This window comes from Penaeus vannamei, chromosome 38 (assembly GCF_042767895.1).
Source record: "Penaeus vannamei isolate JL-2024 chromosome 38, ASM4276789v1, whole genome shotgun sequence".
Lineage (NCBI taxonomy): Eukaryota > Metazoa > Arthropoda > Malacostraca > Decapoda > Penaeidae > Penaeus > Penaeus vannamei.
The window spans coordinates 25,155,967-25,175,871 of record NC_091586.1 but is presented as its reverse complement, the minus strand read 5'-3'; the positions used below and the strand labels follow the sequence as shown (position 1 = coordinate 25,175,871).

Genomic DNA, 19,905 nt, shown 5'->3' with positions numbered 1-19,905 from the left:
TCTCTCTCTCTCTCTCTCTCTCTCACTCTCTCTCTCTCTCTTCAGCAGTGTATTTATATTATTTTACAAATATATGTAAATAATCATAAGGATAGTTAAAACGCAGTACACACGTAACAAATGATTGCTGAAAGTGGGAAAAGGCGGAAAAGTATTAGTTTCCCATGTGTTGTTGGTGTGACCAATATCCCCCATAGCCCCCCCCTCTCCCCCCATCTTAAACTTTGAATTATGGATCAGCTGATACGCAGTGAGGGGAGCGTACCCCTCCCCCCCCCTCTGTTCTTCCCTATCCCCAATTTAGAGGTTCGTGGAAGGAATTTTTAAAATGGTAGAAGTAGGGGAGAGGTAGAAGTAGTAGGTGGAGAGAGAGAGAGAGCTGATAAAGTTGATGATAAAGAAAGAAAGAAAGAAGACAAGCGTCTAAAATCATACTTTTTTTATTTTTTTTTAATCCAGCTGGACAGGTCGGAAACGAGTAATATCAGGTTCACACATTTATTACGTAATCATTCCAGATAGAACAGTATCGAGAACGTTTTACCGCCAGTTTCTAGATATGTATAGTGTAACGGGGGGCGAGGGAGGGGGGCAGACACAGCTGCAACCACGAACAGTTTAACACCACCATGGAAAATGGTTGCGGTAACAATGGTAATAAATCACTGATCATGGTAATTGTAGGAACAGGGATGGTATTGATCGTGCGGGTAATATGAATGGGCGGAGGTAATTAGTCGATAGCATAGTATTGGATGAAAGTCCGCCAGGTGTAGTGGCGCCGTTCAGGGGGGTGGACCCTTCCCCCCCCCCTCCTATTCCTTCCTGCTTCCTTCTCCTTTCTTCTACTCCTTTTCCTTCTCCTGATTCTCCTTCCTTCTACTCCTCATTTTCTTTCTGCTCACCCTTTGCCATTTACCTTTACTTACTTTCTCTCCTTCCTTATTTCCTTTCCCTTCTTTTTCTTTTTCTTTTATTTTCTTTTTTCCTTTTTTTTTCCTTCTTTGCACCTGCCCCTTTCCTCTGTCCCCTCCTTCATCCCCCTTCCCACATGCTTTCGCTCTGTTACCTCAAACCCAACCCTCTTTTCAAATCCTCTCCTCTCAACATCCTTACCTTTTCTCTCCTAACCCTTTCCCCCTCCACTCCCCCTCCTCTTCTTACACCTCCCCTCCCCACGCCTTAACCCCTCCCCACGCCTTAACCCCTCCCCACGCCTTAACCCCTCCCCACGCCTTAACCCCTCCCCTCACCGCCCTCTTCCTACACATCCCCTCCCCTCCTTAACCCTTCCGCTCCCCCCCTCCCCCCTGCCTTCTCCCCTTTCCCCCTTCCCCCCTTTCCCCCTTCCCCCTTCCCGAGACACTTATTGATCAGTTCGAAAGCATTCTGAATCCTCTCTCTAACCTTTTTTTTCTGCTCGCGTCCATCGCTGCAGCCCCCAGCCAGTCAGCTATGTGAAGTTGCTTCCGTGTGGGGGGGGATTGATGGGTGGGTGGGTGGGTGGGCGGGCGCGCGGGCGGGGGATGGTTTGAGTGGAGGTGGGCGGTGGGTGGGGGTGAGGGCGTACGGAAGGGTGGAGTTGGTGGGTTGGATTTAATTGTGCTTTATTTATTATTGTTATTATTATTATTATTTATTATTATTATATATTTATTTTTGTGGCAGCAGCAACAGGAGTAGTGCAGTAGTTTGATATTGATCGTGCGGATAACATGAATGAGCTGGAAGAACCAGTCGGTGACACAATAGACCGCTGGTGGCTTAGTCTATAGTGATGGTTATGGCGGCGGTGGTATTCGCTATCCTCTTGGCAATCGTTGAAATTATCGCTTATTTTCGTTATCGCTTATTATCGTTGCCATCTTCGCACATTGAGAAGCGATTCCGCAATGGAAGGGCGAGAGTTGGATTAGATTCTCATCTGGTCTGCCTCTTTTCCTTCTTTATTATCTGATTATTATTATTATTATTATTATTATTATTATTATTTGATTGTTGATGATTACAATGAAGTTATGCTGATAACTACAGCGGTAATGTACGTATCGAAATTCCCCTTAGAGGAAACACTGAAGCAAGGTAGGCCTACTTCAGTCCCATCTTTCCGAGCTCGTTCCAGCCTTGACCCCGATGCCAGGTGCCAGTCGCGCTTCTATTTCTCTCGGGTCATTGTGGCACATTACCTGTCGTGGCACCATTGTTTGTCTTGTGTCACCCACTTGCCTCTGGGGAATTTTTAGGGGACGGAAGGGGGTGGGAAGGGGAGGGGAGTGGTATGCAGGGCAGGGAGATGGAAGGGGGTGGGAGGAGAGGGGAGTGGTATGCAGGGGAGGGTAGGGTAGGGTGTTAGGGGAGGGGAGAAGGGTGAGGATTTGGAACGTTGGTGAAGAGTATAGGGAGGAGTAGTGGGGAAGGGGGAAGGGGAGAGGGGAGGGGAATGAACATGGGTTAAGGATAGAAGGAAGAGGAGAGGAATGGAATGGAACCTGAATAGAGGAAGGAGAGGGGAGGGGAGGGGAGTGGAACTTAGAGCTTCAAGGACAGAAAAAGGGAGGAGAGGGGGAGGGGGAGGGGGCGGAATGAATGGAACGTAGGTTGGTTAAATATTCACCAACAGAGGCGAGTTTACCTGGAATTTGGGTGGTGTCGGTGTTGGTCTGCCTGTGTGCGTGGGTGTGGTGCGGCGGGGGGGGGAGGGGGGGGGGTCTGTGTCTGTGGGCGTGGGCAGTTTTTGGTTGTGGATGTAGTGGGGCGGGGGGGGCGTGTGCGTGGGTAGGGGGTATTACTTTTTTTTTTCTTTCATTTTATTTTTATTTTTTTATTGGTAGGTTTTCTGTGTTTTCTGTGGTTCCCATTTTGTCAGTTGTTTATTGATATTTCATTTTTTCGTCTTCCTGTATCTTCCTTTCTTTCCGCTCCTTTCCTTTCATTTTCTTTCCGTCTCTCCCTTCATTCCCTTTTCTCTTATCCTCCCTTTCGTTTCCTCCGTTCCCCTTCCCCTCCTCCCTCTCTTCCAGCCTCTCCCTATCTTGAGATTCTCCCCAACGTTACATTCCCCCCCCCCCTTTCCGTCCCTGCCCTAGGTAGGCTATTTTGCATTTGCGTCTCCTTGTTTTGTGTTTGTTGTTGTTTGTGCTGCTGTGGTTATGTAGTCCTACCACTGTAAAACTGGTTATCATGATTATTGCTGTGGTTGTTATTACTATGAATATTATCCATTACTGCTGCTGTTGTTATTACTATGAATATTATCCATTACTGCTGCTGTTGTTATTACTATGAATATTATCCATTACTGCTGCTGTTGTTATTACTATGAATATTATCCATTACTGCTGCTGTTGTTATTACTATGAATATTATCCATTACTGTTGTTGTTGTTTGTTTACTGCTGCAAGTTATTGACGTACTATCCTTCCTTTACGTTTTCTGAATACTTCTGTCTGTCATCCTGTTTATGGTTCTCCACGCACCAACGCCTCGGGATGTCACTTCCGGTAGAAAAGTGGTAATCATTATCCTATCCCCTCCTCCTCCCTCCTCCTCCTCCTCCTCCTCCTCCTCCTCCTCCTCCTCCTCCTCCTCCTCCTCCTCCTTTTCTTGTATGTCTCATCGAAGTTCCCATGTATTTTGAGTGCGTGCGGGGAGGTATAGGGGGGGAGGAAATGGAGAGAATCGTCCAGAAGATCATGATGAGGGGGTTGAGATCCTTGGCCGGCAGGACTCTTCTTCCTTTCTCTTGTGTGTCCTCTCCTCTCCTTCACTCCGTCTCTTTGTCTTTTTCTTTTGTTTTCTCTTCTCTCTCCTCCCTCCTCTTCCCTCTTTCCCGTTCTTTTTTTCCTCCTCTCTCCTTTCTCTTTATCTTCTCGTCTCTCTCTCCTCTCCTTTCCCTTTGCATTTTTCTTTTTCTCTTCTCTTTGCTCTCCTCTTTCCCATCTCCTGCCTTCTCTTTATTTCTCTTCTCTCTCCACTCCCACTCTCGTATTTTTTATCTTTATCCCCCATCACCTTCCCACTCCCTCTTCCACATATAGACCTAAGCGAAATGAAATAAAGGAGGGGGTAGGGGGAGACGAGGATGGGGGGGAGATGTCACCCGAAGAGGCGGCCGCATCTCCAGTCCGCCTTTATAGGAAGCGGAAGAAGAAGGGGACTTGCTTGTCTGTCTCGATAAGGGACGAGTGCCTCTCTTGTCACTGCTGCTGCTGCTGATGCTTGTGATAAAGGAGATTAGCGTTGATGATCAATTTTCCTTTGGTGAGCTCGTACAACAGCTGATGCTTCTAAATGGTACGAAATATGGGATGATGATGATGATGATGATGATGATGATGATAGCAATAATTAGCAATGATAACAGCAACGGCGCGCTTTCTTTTCCTTATCAGTTGACGATTATCTTATCGCTGACGTTGATAGCCTAATCGGGGCTTGATTGGCTTCTGCATGAAGCTCTTAGAAAGGTTATTGTTGGAGGGAGGAGAGGGGGAGGGGGAGGTGGGGTGAGGGTGGATGAGAGGAGAAGGGGTGGTGTGGGGGTGGAGGGGAAGGGGTGAGGGGTGAGGGGGTAAGGAAGAGCTCGTTGTTGCTGCTTCTCGCATCTTACTCTTATTCCTATTTGTCTATGGGTTGTGTCTTTTCCTCTATTTTCTCTCTCCTCTTCCTTTCCTTCTCTTTCTCTTATCTCTTCTATTTTCTTTCGTTCCTTTTCCTCATATTCTTTCTTCCATTTCGTTCTTTCTTTCCTTTTCCTCTACTCTCTCTTGAGTCTCTTCCTTCTCTTCCGGCTCCCCTTCATCCTTCCCTTCTTACACTTTCTTCCTTCCCTTCCTCCCTCTCTTCCTTCATTCTTTTCCCTTCCTTCCCTTCCTCCCTCCCTTTCCTTCCTCACCCCCTTTCCTTCCTCCTTTCCTTCCTTCCTTCCTTCCTCCTTTCCTTCCTTCCTCCTTTCCTTCCTTCCTCCTTTCCTTCCTTCCTCCTTTCCTTCCTTCCTCCTTTCCTTCCTTCCTTCCTTCTCGCCTTCCTTCCCTTCCAGACGCGGGTTGGTGACTCACCCTTCGAGAATCTTCCTTGGGCGGCAGGCATCGATCCCACCTGCGCCCGTGCTGGATCCTCGCGCGCTCTCCCTCTTCCTCTCTTCCTTTTCCATTTTTCTCTTTTCTTGATTTCGTATTTTCTTTATTTCTTTTCTCATTTCCTCCTTTGTTTGTCTCTTCTTACTTTCTTCTCTCTTTTTTTTTTCTCCTTTTCTCATCGCCGGTAGATTCCTTCTCTTTCCTCTCTTTCACATCCCCCTTTCATTCCTTTTCACACCTTTCTTCCTTTTATGACCTCACTCTCCCCTCCCCATCCCATCCTCCTGTTTGTCCTTTCCCACTCCTTTATCCTCCACTTCCTTGTCTTTCATTTACCCTCCATTTTCGCCTCCCTCCCTCCCTCCCTCCCCTTCTTTCCCTCTCTCTCTCCCTCCCTCCCCTTCTTTCCCTCTCTCTCTCCCTCCCTCCCCTTCTTTCCCTCTCTCTCTCCCTCCCTCCCCTTCTTTCCCTCTCTCTCTCCCTCCCTCCCCTTCTTTCACTCACTCTCCCTCACTCCCTCCCCTTCTTTCCCTCTCTCTCTCTCCCTCCCTCCCCTTCTTTCCCTCTCTCTCTCCCTCCATTCCTTCTCTCCTTCCCTCTCTCCCTCCATTCCTTCCCTCCCTCTCTCCCTCCCTCCATTCCTTCCCTCCCTCCCTCTCTCCCTCCCTCCATTCCTTCCTTCCCTCCCTCTCTCCCTCCCTCCATTCCTTCCCTCCCTCCCTCTCTCCCTCCCTCCATTCCTTCCTTCCCTCCCTCCATTCCTTCCTTCCCTCCCTCCATTCCTTCCTTCCCTCCCTCCATTCCTTCCTTCCCTCCCTCCATTCCTTCCTTCCTTCCCTCCCTCCATTCCTTCTCTCCCTCCCTCCCTCCATTCCTTCTCTCCCTCTCTCCCTCCATTCCTTCTCTCCCTCTCTCCCTCCATTCCTTCTCTCCCTCTCTCCCTCCCTCCATTCCTTCTCTCCCTCTCTCCCTCCCTCCATTCCTTCTCTCCCTCTCTCCCTCCATTCCTTCTCTCCCTCTCTCCATTCCTTCCCTCCCTCTCTCCATTCCTTCCCTCCCTCCCTCCCTCCCTCTTCTTAGCTAGACTCCGTTCTAACGCAAATGTCGGAAAACTTCCAAAACAATAAATCAAACAAAATGGATAAATAATAGATCATTTTCTTTCTTTCGTCTTCGTCGTCACGTGTCTGGAGTCTCTTTCGGCGTGCGTGTGCGCGTGCGAGTCGGTCGGTTCCGGCAATGACCCCCGTTTTTTTTTTGTTTTTTTTTTTTTTTTTTTTTTTTTGGGGGGGGGGTATTTGGGATTCTTTGGTCGGGTGAGCGAATGGAGGGGGAGGGGGAGGGGGGTATGGTGTGTGTATGGGGGGGTAGGAAAGGGTGGTGGTTTGCATAGTAAATTTCGGGGGGAGAGGGAGGGAGGGAGGGAGGCAGGAAGGAATGTATATTTTTGAGTTGGTTCGTTTGTTCCAGTGCTATTTGTGATTGATTTTTTTTTTTTTTTTTTTTTTAGTATTTTGTTATTTACTGTCGTTTTTTAAATGTTTCTTTATTTTTTTCTCTTCCTTCCTTTCCTTTCTAGCTACGGGTCATCCGCCTCCCTTCCCCTCCTTTTATTTCCCCTCCTTCCCCTTTTCCCCTCACCATCCTCCGCCCTCCTCCTTTCCTTTCTTTTCCTCTGCCCTCTTCCCCTCTGTCTTTACCTCTCTCCTGCCCTCTTCCCCTTCCCTTTTCCCTACACCTCCCCCTCCCTCCTCCTTCCCTTTCCCTCTCCTCTTCCCTCTTCTCCTTCCCGCTTTCCCCTTCCTCCATGCCACGTTCAGCTGCATGAACTTTATCCTACGGAGCACAGGTTGACTGTAGGGGAGGAGAAGAGAGGAAAAGAGAGGGGCGAGGAAAGGAGAAGAGAGAGGAAAAGAGAGGGGCGAGGAAAGAAGAGGATGGACAAGAGATGAGAGGAGAGGAGAGGAAAGGAAAGGAGATGGATGAGGAAGAAAGATGGATAGGATAGCAAGGGGAGGGTGAAGGAGAGAGAGAGAGAGAGAGAGAGAGAGAGAGAGAGAGAGAGAGAGAGAGAGAGAGAGAGAGAGGGAGAGAGAGAGAAGGGGGGGAGGGAGGGAAAGTTTTGCTTGCGGAAACGGCGAATTATATATATTATTTCCGAGGAGGAGGGGCAGAGGGGGGGTGGGTGGGGAGGAATGCCGCCACGTGTCATGCATTCCACTCGGCTGTCATGCGTGTAGGGAAGTGGGAGGGGGAGGGGGGGGGGGGGCGTGTGTGGCAGGCGGGGTCGATTGTGCGTGCGTGCGTGAGTGACTTCGTGGCTACGGGTTGTGTGTTGTTTGATTGAATGGAAAGGAAAGGAATTGGTATTCGTCGTACATGCACATACTGGTGCATAGGCCTATATATATATATATATATATATATATATATATATATATATATATATATATATATATATATATATATATATATATTGTTTGTGCATATGATCATTTCTTTAAATATATTAGCTCTTTAATGATTCATAACAGATTAAGTACTCATGGTAAGTTACTCCTACTGTCGTTGCTATAGTTGTTAGCATTGTTATTAGACCTAACGCCAGTTACGGTTTTTACCGTTTCTGTTGTATACTGTTATTAAGGTTTATATAACACTTGTCATTTTAAGTCATCTTTATTCCTGATCCCGATTCCGATGATAATCCCCCCCCCCTTCTCTCTCTCTCTCTCTCTCTCTCTCTCTCTCTCTCTCTCTCTCTCTCTCTCTCTCTCTCTCTCTCTCTCTCTCTCTCTCTCTCTCTCTCTCTCTTTCTCTCTCTCTCTCTCTCTAATGCGTGGCGCATTTCCAATCCCAAGCCAAGTGCAATTTCCAAGAATTCTCGAGGGGAAAGGGAAGGAAAGGGAAGCATTATCGCTCCGTCTGATAATGCCGTTTCTCTCATCATATTGTGATTCTTTTTCTCTTCGTCGTCTCCAAATTTTAAAAATATGAAGCACAGGCACAGTGAGAAATGAACAAATTTTCCGGTTTATTGTTCCATTTGTGCCGTGGCTGCTCAGTATCGTTTGTTCACGTGTTATTGGCTTTATATATTTATTTTCTCTGCAGAATTTAGTGTTTATCAGTTCTTATTTCATAATAATAGAATATCGTGGAATATCTCATTTTAAATGAATGTCGTTGAAACCGCGATCCTTAGGCCTACAACCAGCTGCGACCTTCCATAGGCCTACATCCTCCGCATTGCATTTGCGAGGAGCGTCTCTGGTGAGCAGTGGCACCTGACCTCCCTAGGGTGCCTTGCGGATGGCACTCTCTCCGCTCCCCTCGGTGTCCTCATTAACCCGGGCTGGAAGCTACGGCTCTGAAGGGGGAGGGAGGGGGAGGGGAGGAGGGAGGGGGAAGGGGTGTGGCAAGCGCATGCAGAACTGTGTGATTGCGACGTTTGTGTCATTGGTATGTTGCTTTTGTTTTATTTTTCTAGGTTCGTCTGCTTCCCCTCCCTTCCGCTCCCCCCTTCCTTCTTCTCGCATCCTCCCTTCTTTGTCGCCATCTTCCTCGCCTCCTCGTGTATGGTCGCCGGGCTACTGCCAGCAAGCAACTGAGCAAACACGTGTTGCGGAGGCGCGAGAGCAGCTGACATGTCCCCTGCTTGCACGCTCTCCTCTCTCCCTCTCCCTTTCTCTCTCTCTCTCTCTTTCGCTATCCGCTCGCTCTCTCGTTTGCTTGCTTGCTTGCCTGTCAGCAGGAGGCCTTTCCCTTCCAAAATAGCTTGGCGCGTGCTTGCGTGACGGTCTCTCCTTCACTCCCACGTCCTCTCTCTTTTCCCTCTTTCACCCCCTCCTATTCCTTTCCCTCCCTTCCTCCCCTCCCTCCTTTATATTCGCCTTTCCCTTGTTCCCTCCTCTCTTCCTTTCCTTCCTCCCTTTCCGCCCTTATTTCTTTTCCTCCTCTTCGCTCTTCTTTCTCACCCCCTTCTCTCTCCCCCTCCCCCCTTCTCCTCTCTATAGGTCATAGAGTTCAGCTTTGTATTTCTATGTCCTCTGTATGGGGGTGTTCGAGGAGGGAGAGGGAGAGGGGGGGTGAGGGAAGAAATATAAGGGAGGATTATGAAGACGAGGTAAAGGTTGAGGAAGTAAGAGAGAGAGAGAGAGAGAGAGAGAGAGAGAGAGAGAGAGAGAGAGAGAGAGAGAGAGAGAGAGAGAGAGAGAGAGAGAGAGAGAGAGAGAGAGAGAGAGAGAGAGAGGACGATGGACGAATAACAAAGAGGAAGAAGGAAGTAGGAAGCTCTTCCGGAATAGCCGTTCCAGAAGCTCCCTTTCCTCCCTGACCCTCCCTCCCTTCTCCCCCCTCCCCCTCCTCAGCAGAAATGCGCAGAGGTGTGGTGTCCGGGGAAGGGGTGGGGGAGGAGAGGGGCGAGGGGGGGTCCGTGTCCGTCTGGCGGGGTGGGCGGCGGCGGCGGCGGCGGGAGCGGCGCTGGGCGATGAGTCACGGCGCCGTTGCCACGTCCCTTCGCCCCTCCGCCTCTCTTGCCTCGGGATTCGTGGCCTTAGGGGCTTTCTTATCCTATCCTTTTTTTTTCCTTTGCCATTTTCTATATTTTCCCCGTTTGGGAATTTGCCCCTCCTTCCATCCCCCTTATCCTCCAAACCCCTTTCCCTGTACCTCCCTCCCTCCTTCCAAACCCCTTTCCCTCTCCCTCCACACCCCCTCCCTCCCTCCACACCCTCTCCCCCTTCCTCCCTCCACACCCCCTCCCTCCTTCCACACCCTCTCCCCCTTCCTCCCTCCACACCCCCTCCCTCCTTCCACACCCTCTCCCCCCTTCCTCCCTCCCAAAACCCCCTTCTCCTTCCCCCTCCCAAAAACCCCTTCTCCCTCCCCCTCCCAAAACCCAATTCTCCCTCCCCCTCCCAAAACCCAATTCTCCCTCCCCCTCCCTCCCTCCCTCCCTTTGCTCGCTCTAGGAGGCTGTAAGGTGTTATTTCTGCTGCTCTTTAGGGGGGATGTTGCTTCGAGAGGGAGTGGGTGGGGGTGGGGGGGCAAGATCGGCTTTCGTAATGATGCTTGGATTTTGGGGTCTTTCTTTTTACTCTCACCCTCCCTCTTTCTCTCCTTCTCTCCCTGCCCCCCAACCCCTCCTCTCCCGCTCTCCCTCCTCCCAATCCCTCTCTCCTTCTCTCCCCCCCCCTCCCTACTCTCCCACGCTCTCCTCACCTGTTATACTACATCACCTGTGTGTTACTCTCTTCTCTTCTCTGGTCTTCCTCTTCTCTTCGCTTCTCTTCTCTGGCCTTCCTCTTCTCTTCGCTTCTCTTCTCTGGCCTTCCTCTTCTCTTCGCTTCTCTTCTCTTCGCTTCTCTTCTCTTCTCTTTACTGGCCTTCCATTCCTCTTCTCTTTGCTTCTCTTCTCTTCTCTTTACTGGCCTTCCATTCCTCTTCTCTTCTCTTCTCTTTACTGGCCTTCCATTCCTCTTCTCTTCTCTTCTCTTTACTGGCCTTCCATTCCTCTTCTCTTCGCTTCTCTTCTGTTTTCTGGCCTTCCATTCCTCTTCTCTTCGCTTCTCTTCTGTTTTCTGGCCTTCCTTTCCTCTTCTCTTCGCTTCTCTTCTCTTCTCTTTGCTTCTCTTCTCTTCGCTTCCTCCCCGGCGCTAGGCTTCCGTGCCGAGTCCCGGATGAGGGAAGGTGCCGCGTGCGTCCTTTACGATCCCGTACGGACGCTCCCTCGGCCCTCGCCACTCCTCTTGTCCTTGCTCTATGCCCTTCCTTCGGTTTTTGTTTTGTTTGTTTGTTTGTTTTCCCTTTTCTAGGGAATGGGAAGGTTGTGGGGAAGTTTAAGTGGGGAAATGGGTTTGTTTGGAGAGATTGGTGAAGGGGGGCGGGGGAGTCTTTTTGTCTTTTTAGCTTTTCGTTTTACTATTTCAGTCTTTTCTCTCTCTCTCTCTCTCTCTCTCTCTCTCTCTCTCTCTCTCTCTCTCTCTCTCTCTCTCTCCCTCTCCCTCTCCCTCCCTCTCTCTCTCCCTCCCTCCCTCCCTCTCTCCCTCGCTCCCTCCCTCTCTCCCTCTCTCCCTCCCTCTCTCCCTCCCTCTCTCCCTCTCTCCCTCCTTCCCTCCCTCCTTTCCTCCCCTTTTATCTTCCGCTCTTCTCTTCTGCTTCCCCTTTCGCCCTTGAAACTATGAGGCAAACTCGCCGAATAACAGGAAGTGGCGAGGGGGCAAAGATGGCTTCTGAGGTGACTTGGGTTCGTTGGTTATTCGGAAGGTGTTCTTTCCTCTTTCCTCTTCGTTTTTTTTTTTCTCTCTCTCTCTCTCTTCTCTCCTTTCTCTCTCTCTCTTCTCTCCTTTCTCTCTCTCTCTTCTCTCCTTTCTCTCTCTCTCTTCTCTCTTCTCCCTCTCTCTCTTCTCTCTCTCTCTCTCTCTCTCTCTCTCTCTCTCTCTCTCTCTCTCTCTCTCTCTCTCTCTCTCATATTCATTATATTCTTCACTTAGCCTATCCTTCTGACACTGCATTACTTTCGTTCATGAGGCCTTGTTGCTAAGGCGGCCGGGAAGCAAGGTAATTGTTTATGTATGTATGTATTCGCCTTATTTAGCGTTTTTATTAGTAACTGCCTATTTTATTTTTTTATATAAGGGGGGAAGGCAATTCGTCGTCTGTTCCTCCGTCCATTTTTAAACGCGTCCCTTTCGTTACGTATTTATCGTTTGTTGTATTCTGGTCGGAAGTGTTTTCTGCGCCCGGCGACTCGTCTTCCTTTGTGGGGGTTATTTCCGCCGTCCTTTTGTCTCGATTCTTGCTTTGTGATCCCTTGCCTCGTTTCTCCTGCCCTTCCGCTTCGAGGACTTGTGTTGTTGCTAATTCCACTTGTGCTTTGGTTGTATGTGGTGTTGTAAGTGCGAGTGTGATGCCGCAGAACCAACATGACTGGTGAATTGTTAGTTTGCTGCTCATCCTCCCTCTCTCTCTCCTCTTTCCTCCTCCTCGCCCTCCCTTCCTCTTCTCTGCTCCTAACCCTTCTTCCTTGCTACACCTTCTTTCTCTGCCTCCTGCCCTTCCCTTCTTTCCTCCTTGCTGCAACCCCCATTTTTCCTTCTTTCCTTCCTTCTCTCTCCCCCTCTTCGTTGCACCTTCATCCTTCGTTATTCCTCCACCTCCTTGCTTCCTTCCTTCCTTCTCTTGTTCCCCTCCAATTCCCTCTTGGCGTCGTTCATTTTACTTCGGACATCAGCCGAAAATAGTTTGTTCGATTCATATGGATGTTCATATTTATCGACTTGGTTGTGGGCAGTTCGTACTTGTTTGAGACTTGTTTCGTCCGGATTTGCTTGATGTGCTGGCGGGAGGAATTGATTGAGCAAGCAGCTCGGACTTTAAAATGTTTTCAGTGACACGCACGCGCACGCACGCACTCGGCTTTCACACATACCCACACCCACACACACCCACACACACCCGCGCCCACGTTTATCCACCAATGTTTATCTTAGTTTTGAAAAAATGCGATTGTTAACACATACCCACTGCAGGCTTTCGACGACAACTTAAAACCATATTTCCTCAGTTCCTCATTTTCTTTGTTTATTTCCGCTTTGACTGCACCTTCGTGTCTGTCCTGTTGAAACCTCTCCACCCGTGTCTATTATCCTCTTGAGAAGCCTGTCTATCCGCATCTATCCTTCAGCCTCCGCCATCTACGTCGAAGCCAATGCCATTCCATGCGTTCGGGAGGCGGGTCACGTGACCTGTTGTGCGTGACCGTCGAGCTGTTGGCGGAGATGAGTGTAATTACGGGTTTAATTGTTTTTTGTGTGCATTACGCTCGGTTGGCGATGCTGCTGCCTGGGTGGGGGTAGGGGTATTTGTCTTTTTATTATTATTATTATTATTGTATGTAATTTTGTTTGGTTTTCGTTTGATTTTTAGTGTTTGGCTGCCTGGATGCAACTTCAGATCTTTAGTAATGCCATTAAAGAGTATAAACATGTGTATGTGTATATATATGATTGCCATTGTCTCCTCTCTCGTCTCTGCTTGGTCTTCTCTTCTTTATCCTGAATATTGTGTGTGTGTGCATGTGCGTGTGTGTGTTTGCATGCGTGTCAATAATGTTTTGTTGTGCTTGAAGCCCCTGTTCCACGGGTATTAGCGATGCTCTGTGCGGGTGTGGAAGTGGGGGTCCGAACGCTGACCTTTGGGAATCGATCTCCTGTGTCTGTGGGCGGGGTGGGAAAGCATTCCGAATTCTGACCAGTTTATTTCTTAGTCCAATTTGACGTAGAAATGCGAATGTGGTGGGTGAGGGGAGTCATGTACTCACACACTCACATGCACACTCCATACACACATACACAAACACTTGTGAATTAAGCCACATTTGTATTTTTGGAACGTCTTTGTATTTTTATTGGTTCCACCTCTTCCAATCTAATCCTAACCCCCCTTTTCTCTCCCCAGTTCATGACCGGGCTGGGCGTCCCCGGGGCGTGGGCGTGCACCGACGTCTACGGGCTGGACGAGGAGCTGCTGGCCATGGTGCCGCAGCCCGTGCTCTCGCTCATCCTCCTGCACCCCATCAACGACAAGGTGGGCGCCGCTGACTCCAGTTGCGTTTATTGATAGGATTTTTCTTTTAATTCTGTTCGTAGGATTGTCTTTTTTGTTTGTTTTTAGGGTTGCATTGATTTTTTCTACTGTTTATTGTTTGTAGGATTGTTTTATTTTTGTTTATGAAGTTGTCCCCTTTTTTGGATCATGTGTTGGTATAATAGCGCTTGATTTTAGTGGGTTTTGTGGAAGATCTAAAGGCAGTAGACACTGATTGCTTTAGGAATTTTCAAAGCATCGTAGGTGTCCGCTTTGGACGAGTCCGGAATAAAGTTAGCAGAATTTTAGCTTCTAGAAAGTTGGACAGTGCAGTTGCCTCATATCCATTTTCAGCGAAATCTCATTTACTTTAATTAAAAAGCTTTCATTAGAACACGTATTCACTTTATAAGGATATTTTGCTGAAAAAAAAATCCTCCTTTGATGACATTTTATTTTAAGGGCCTTCGCAGCAAAACAATGCTCATTCAATAATGACCCTTTTCGTTTCGAGTCCTTAATATTGATCCTATGCTTCCAGGAGGAGGAGTTTAAGGCCCAGGAGGAGGAGAAGATCAACGCCGACGGCCAGGAGGTCTCCGAGAACCTGTATTTCATGAAGCAGTGCGTCGGGAACGCATGCGGCACCGTGGCTCTCATCCACGCCATCGCCAACAACCAGGGGAAGTACGTGTGGCGGGCGCGTGGCACTGGCTCAGGGGGGAGGGCGAGGGAGAGAGGGTAGAGGAGGAGGAGGAGGAGGAGGAGGAGGAGGAGGAGAACGGAGGGAAGAGGGAGGGAAGAGGGAGGGAGGACAGGCAGGCAGTTAAAGTGGGAAGTCGCGGTACTGAAATATGACGTTTGGATACCGTAGATTTTGAGTGTTTCCGCTTTGGCTGTCTTTTGAGTGGTTATGTTGCAAAACTCACTGATTAGGGGTGGGGGGCACACACGCACATGCACATGGACACACACAATTTATATTGTACCGAGTTTTATCAAAAGAACCTTCAAGTCATTCCTTAATTGATAGAATCAAGATTTCTCCCTTGCACATTAGGGAAGTCTACAAAAAATGCTTGCGAGGTCTTGTTTCTGGTCTCGGCTGAGGGCTTGAGTTTGTTTATTAGTGCTCGTGTGAGGAAAAGGAGAAGGGAGACTGTAAAGTAAAGAGAGAACCAAAATAGCAAAATAGGGGATAGGATTTTAAAAATCAATAATTAAATGATAAATCAAGCAACAGAATAATGAAAAGCACAGTAAAACGAAATAAGTAAATAAAAACGTGCAAAAAAAAAAAATCGTGATCCTGACTCACCCCCCCCCCCCTTCTCCCCAGGATCGAGCTTGAGGACGGCCCCCTGAAGGAGTTCCTGGAGAAGACCAAGGACATGGGCCCCGACGAGAAGGGCACGGCGCTCGAGAACGACGAGGGCATCTCCAAGGCGCACGAGGAGTCGGCGCAGGAGGGGCAGACGGAGGTGAGGAGGATTTTTATCTTTTATCTCTATCTTCATCTCTCTTTTTTCTCGTTTTTCACTTTTTTTCTTCTTCCTTCGATTGGTAGACATGTCCTTGACGTGTTGACAAAATGATAGAAGAAAATCTACTGCTTTTAATGTTTTTGGTTTCTCAATTATCTTAAATTATTAGAGTAATGATGCTCATGTACTATATCTTCCACACATGTATATTACGTCACTTATGTTTTTTTGTACCCGAATATACAATTTTTTCTTTCTTTATTCATATTTTATAAATTTTCACAGGCTCCCGACCGCGACACCAAGCTAGACATGCATTTCGTCGCCTTTGTGGAAGTTGACGGTAACCTCTATGAATTAGGTGAGTGAAAATCGCCCCTTTTGTGTAGAGGTTTGCTCGCTGTTGACATGCAAACGTTGAAAGGTATTGTGATGCGCCCACTTCTTGTTTAATTAATCTTTTTTAGATATTTTTTTGTTGTTTTTTACAAGTGATTACAGGAGATAAATTAATGTTTTCTGATATTTGTTGGACTGTAAAGGAAATTAACCTGTTCCACCCTCTTCCAGATGGCCGTAAGAAGTTCCCCATTAATCATGGCTCCACTTCAGCAGACACACTCCTAAAGGTGTGTGGCGCAATGAGCTCTTTGTAATTTATGTTAGCGAATTTATGACAGTATTGGTGATATTGATAATAAGCTTCAATTCTAAAATGTTGACCCCCCCCCCTTTATCTTGTAGCTTTACTTTATTAACTACTATATTAGAGAAAACGCCTAATTGTTCAACATGGTCAAAACTTCTGAAGGGTGTTATCACAACAGATGTTGCGGGACATGCGACTCTGGGTTTTAATCTTTAAAGTCCTTGTATCTTGACCCAAGTTCAGTTATCAGTTGTAATGGCAGACGGAGGAAGGGGAGGGAGGGAGAAGGGGGTATAATATTTGTCTTTAGGTGCCTTAAAGAGCTTGAAAAGAGTAAATAAATGACGGGATCACGTTTGAAAAATATTCAGCTTGAAAGGATATAGTTGATAGATTGATTTAGCAAAACTGGGAAGTAGGGCTATAGGATGAACAATAATCGTTCATAAGAAGGAAGACAAACAAACTACTCTTGGCATTAACCTTCATCAAGCCAGGGAGCCTCCAATATTTGAATCCCAGTATACAGAATACATTCCTCCTGACAGAAATGGCTTTAGAGAAATCACAGGGAAATATTCTGAGAGTGAATTCCAGGTCGGGCACAGCAGGGAGCTAAAGGAAAACCTCAAATATGAAAAGGGAAATAACCCAGAGTCTTAGATGGGTCTCAAGAGAACCTCTCCTGATTGGATGGTAGCCCTAGATATTGGCAAATTCAGAATTTTAGCCACAGAAAAGGGATTTAGGATTTCCCAGCTCTACCTGAAGCTACATGGAAGTCACGTGAGATTAGTAAGAGGGATAAACAAAGTTTGTGTTAGCTAATGACGTCTACACACTGACCACTGTGTTCTCCGTAGCAAAATACAGTGCTACTATGTTCTGCACAGTAGCACGACTTGTCTACTAAGACCTAAGTAGTGCATTTCCAGGCTGGGGAAATGATTGCTCAGGAAATGACCACAGGACTTTACACTGAAGGTGCTCCCAGACCTTTTTTATAGTTGCTGGTAAAAAATGATAATAGGCTAGAGGAAACTTGTTCAACGGGAACTACTTAGATACATTTACTGCTGATGCCATGGAAAATGTCAAGGGTATACTAGGATACATTATCTAGGGTACTTTATGAATGGTATCGACATCCGCAGAAACCTTTCCATTGTATTCCAAAGCCCGCAGCACTAACCCCACCCTCTCTCCCCCCCCAGGACGCCGCCAGCGCCTGCCGCAAGTTCATCGAGCGAGACCCCGAGGAGGCCCGCTTCGCCCTCGTCGCCCTCGCCTCCGCGGCCGAGTAGAAGGGACGGGAGCCGATGCGCAACTTTTTTTTCGGTCTCTCTCTTTCTCTCCCCGAAATTTCTGCCTCCTAGACGATCGAAGAAAGAAACACCTTTTTGGTTAATTTAATCTATTAAGGTTTTTTATTTATAATTGTTTGTTGAATCCTGATGGGCTTTCACTTTCACGATTTTGTATGATCTTCGAATACACAGTACCACCACCAGCCATTATTTTTTTCTTTAGTTTTGGAAAAGGGGCGAAGGGATACGGGGAGGAGAGGGGAGAGGGAGCCTTCTAATCTCAATGAGCCACAGTTATTGCAGTCAGTTCTAAACATGCTAGTCAAGTAGTAGAAAAGCTGGAAAGATATTTTGGCGAGTGGGGAGGGGGCGGGGAAGTAGTGGACAAACTAAAACCATTTATTTTCTCCCTCTTTTGTCATTTGTTTTGTCAACAAACACTTTTTTGTACACCAATAAAGAATGGTCACATCTATTCAATTACTTCAACCTCTTTTTTATACTGATTATCTTTTTTGACAATACGAGAGTGCACAGAGTAGCATATCTATTTTTTAGGAAATCATGAGCTCGGACGGGTAACGGCTTCAAGAGAGCAATGCGTTTTACCCTCCCTCCTTTGCTCTGGAAATGAGGCTAGATTTGGTGCCTGTCACTGTGATAAGAATTTATGTTGCAGACTGCTGCTTGGCTGTGCGTTCCTTCTGTATGTGTTTAGCTGTAAGATATATCTGTATCGCAGGAGTTTTCACTGTTTAAAAAATTTCGTGCATAATCCTAACCCCCTCAAAAGAAAGACCAAGATTATTTTTGGTCAATATTTTTTTCCTCCTTTGGCACTTCTTGAAGAGAAAAAAACATAAAAAAAATATCCATCTCAAATAAGGTTTTTCTTGAACCACACACAGCAACATATCAGTCAAGTACCTTGTGCTCATTTATGTTGGAAATAAGAGTAGCCAATGGTGTAAACATGTAAACATTCCTTAAGATGAGTTTAAGAAAAATAGACAAACTCGTTATGTTATTCATATACATATGCAGTAGCTGTGAGCGATCAAAGAAAATTATACATAAATGTATGTTTGTTCTTAAGTGAAACACCAGGCAATAGCACTTTTGGGAGGGGAACTTTTATGACGATTCGGGAAGCCAGTGTCATTAAGATTACCACCATCCACACGTGTTTTATTAAAGATTTTTAAGAAAGGTGTATATTTTTCCGATTTTTCAAAAATATTACATGGATTTTTGAGTCTTTTCCTCCTGCCTAATTATAGGAAATGTTTACTGTTGTATGGGAGCAAGCAAATAACTTAAGTGTACCAGACTTTTTTCCCCCAAATGCGGTTTACGGCAGATCTGCATCTCGACCCATTAAATGGAAATAATCTTTTGTGTTGGATTCCAACAAATGACACGTTGAAAATTCGTTTTTTCCTGAAATTACTCCCATTTTCTTGTGTTTATTTAAATTGTTCTCTTGTACAGAGTGTGAAGTCTGTAAATGTTTTTCCTTCGCCGCAACTATCAGAATTAGCACATACATGTGATGGTGCCTTTGTTCTGTTCCTGTGAACTGGTCTCAATTCCGCATGACGTCACATCCACGGCAAGTTACTACTAGCAGAAAAAAATGCATCTTTTGAGTATATTTGTGTGCACATGGCAGCAATATTACTGTGTTGTGCTCGGCTTGTAATTTCAAGCTTGAATTAAAAATAACTGGAGATCCAAGTGATGTTTTATTTCTTATCCTTGTTTGAAGATCCGTAAGGACTGTATTTCATATAGTCTGGTGCTGATATGCAGGATTTCGGTTGTAAGTGTTAATAAATATAGGTAGATAAGCAACCGGATTTTTTTTACCTCCTGTGAGTCAAATACTGGGTTCCATGCACCGATAATTAAGTAGAGAATTCCCCTAATGTTCTTAAAAGTTGACGCGTTAATCAAGTGGAAAAATATACACGATTCTATATTGAATCGTGTATACAAATTAAACGGGATAGCACTGATGAATATCCCAGATAAATCTACAAATATTTCTACCAAACATCTCGCATATCAAAAATACTGCAACCCATTCCAATTTTATGGGATGAAGGAGCAACACTCGGTGACAGAGAAACGCCGTTCATTACCCCCTCCCCCCTAATCCTTTTGTTGGGGTTAATGTGCTAGATCTCAAAGATCATATAACGCTATAGAAAGGTGCAATAAAACAAAAAGGGTAAAGAGCAGGGTTTGATAATGAATAAATGAGGTATACATCAGAAGTCGTTTTGCAGTTCTGGAAGGTACGGTTTAATAAGGGTTATTTTGTCAAAGGAATAAGTGGGATTTTGTAAAGAAGTCTGTAGAGTAGGGTAAGGATAAGCAAAGGAGAAGGGGGGGGTTTGAGGCCGATTAAATAAGTTTCAGGAAAATGTCAGGAGGGAGAGAATCCAAGGAAGGGTGTTGTGACAGCACATCCAGGGGGAAGCAGAAGGGATAATGGGGAAGGAAGGGGAAATGATGTAGGTGAAACAAGAAGGTATGGGAGGTGTTGGGAGGAAGGGGTGTAGGGGGAATATGAGGAGGAGGAGGAATGTTGGCAGCTAATTTGAGTGTAGAAGGAATAGGATCAGAGAGACTGGAGGATGGATGAGGTGTAGTCTTGTTATCTTGGGTCTTGATTAGATAGTTTTGAATGTCTTCAAGAGTTTCTGGAATCCAGTTGGTTAGGGAGGTCTGAGAAACAAAGGTTTCTCAGACCTCCTTTTAAGAGACGGAGAAGAGGGAACAGATGTTTCAG

At 46.6% G+C, this 19,905-nt stretch overlaps 1 protein-coding gene across 2 annotated transcripts in view; it reads left to right on the top strand.

Annotated features, from left to right (window-relative positions):
• Window positions 1-18,845, top strand: part of Uch (Ubiquitin carboxyl-terminal hydrolase) — a 34,839-nt gene extending 15,994 nt beyond the window's left edge. For both annotated transcript variants that reach the window (XM_070116273.1, XM_027381034.2), the window contains 6 exons: window positions 13,540-13,668; window positions 14,210-14,355; window positions 15,008-15,149; window positions 15,438-15,513; window positions 15,723-15,781; window positions 17,016-18,845. In XM_070116273.1, coding sequence (XP_069972374.1) covers window positions 13,540-13,668; window positions 14,210-14,355; window positions 15,008-15,149; window positions 15,438-15,513; window positions 15,723-15,781; window positions 17,016-17,105 — 642 coding nt within the window. In that variant the 3' untranslated portion in view covers window positions 17,106-18,845. The remainder of the gene's footprint in view (window positions 1-13,539; window positions 13,669-14,209; window positions 14,356-15,007; window positions 15,150-15,437; window positions 15,514-15,722; window positions 15,782-17,015) is intronic.
• The last annotated feature ends 1,060 nt before the right edge of the window (window positions 18,846-19,905 follow it).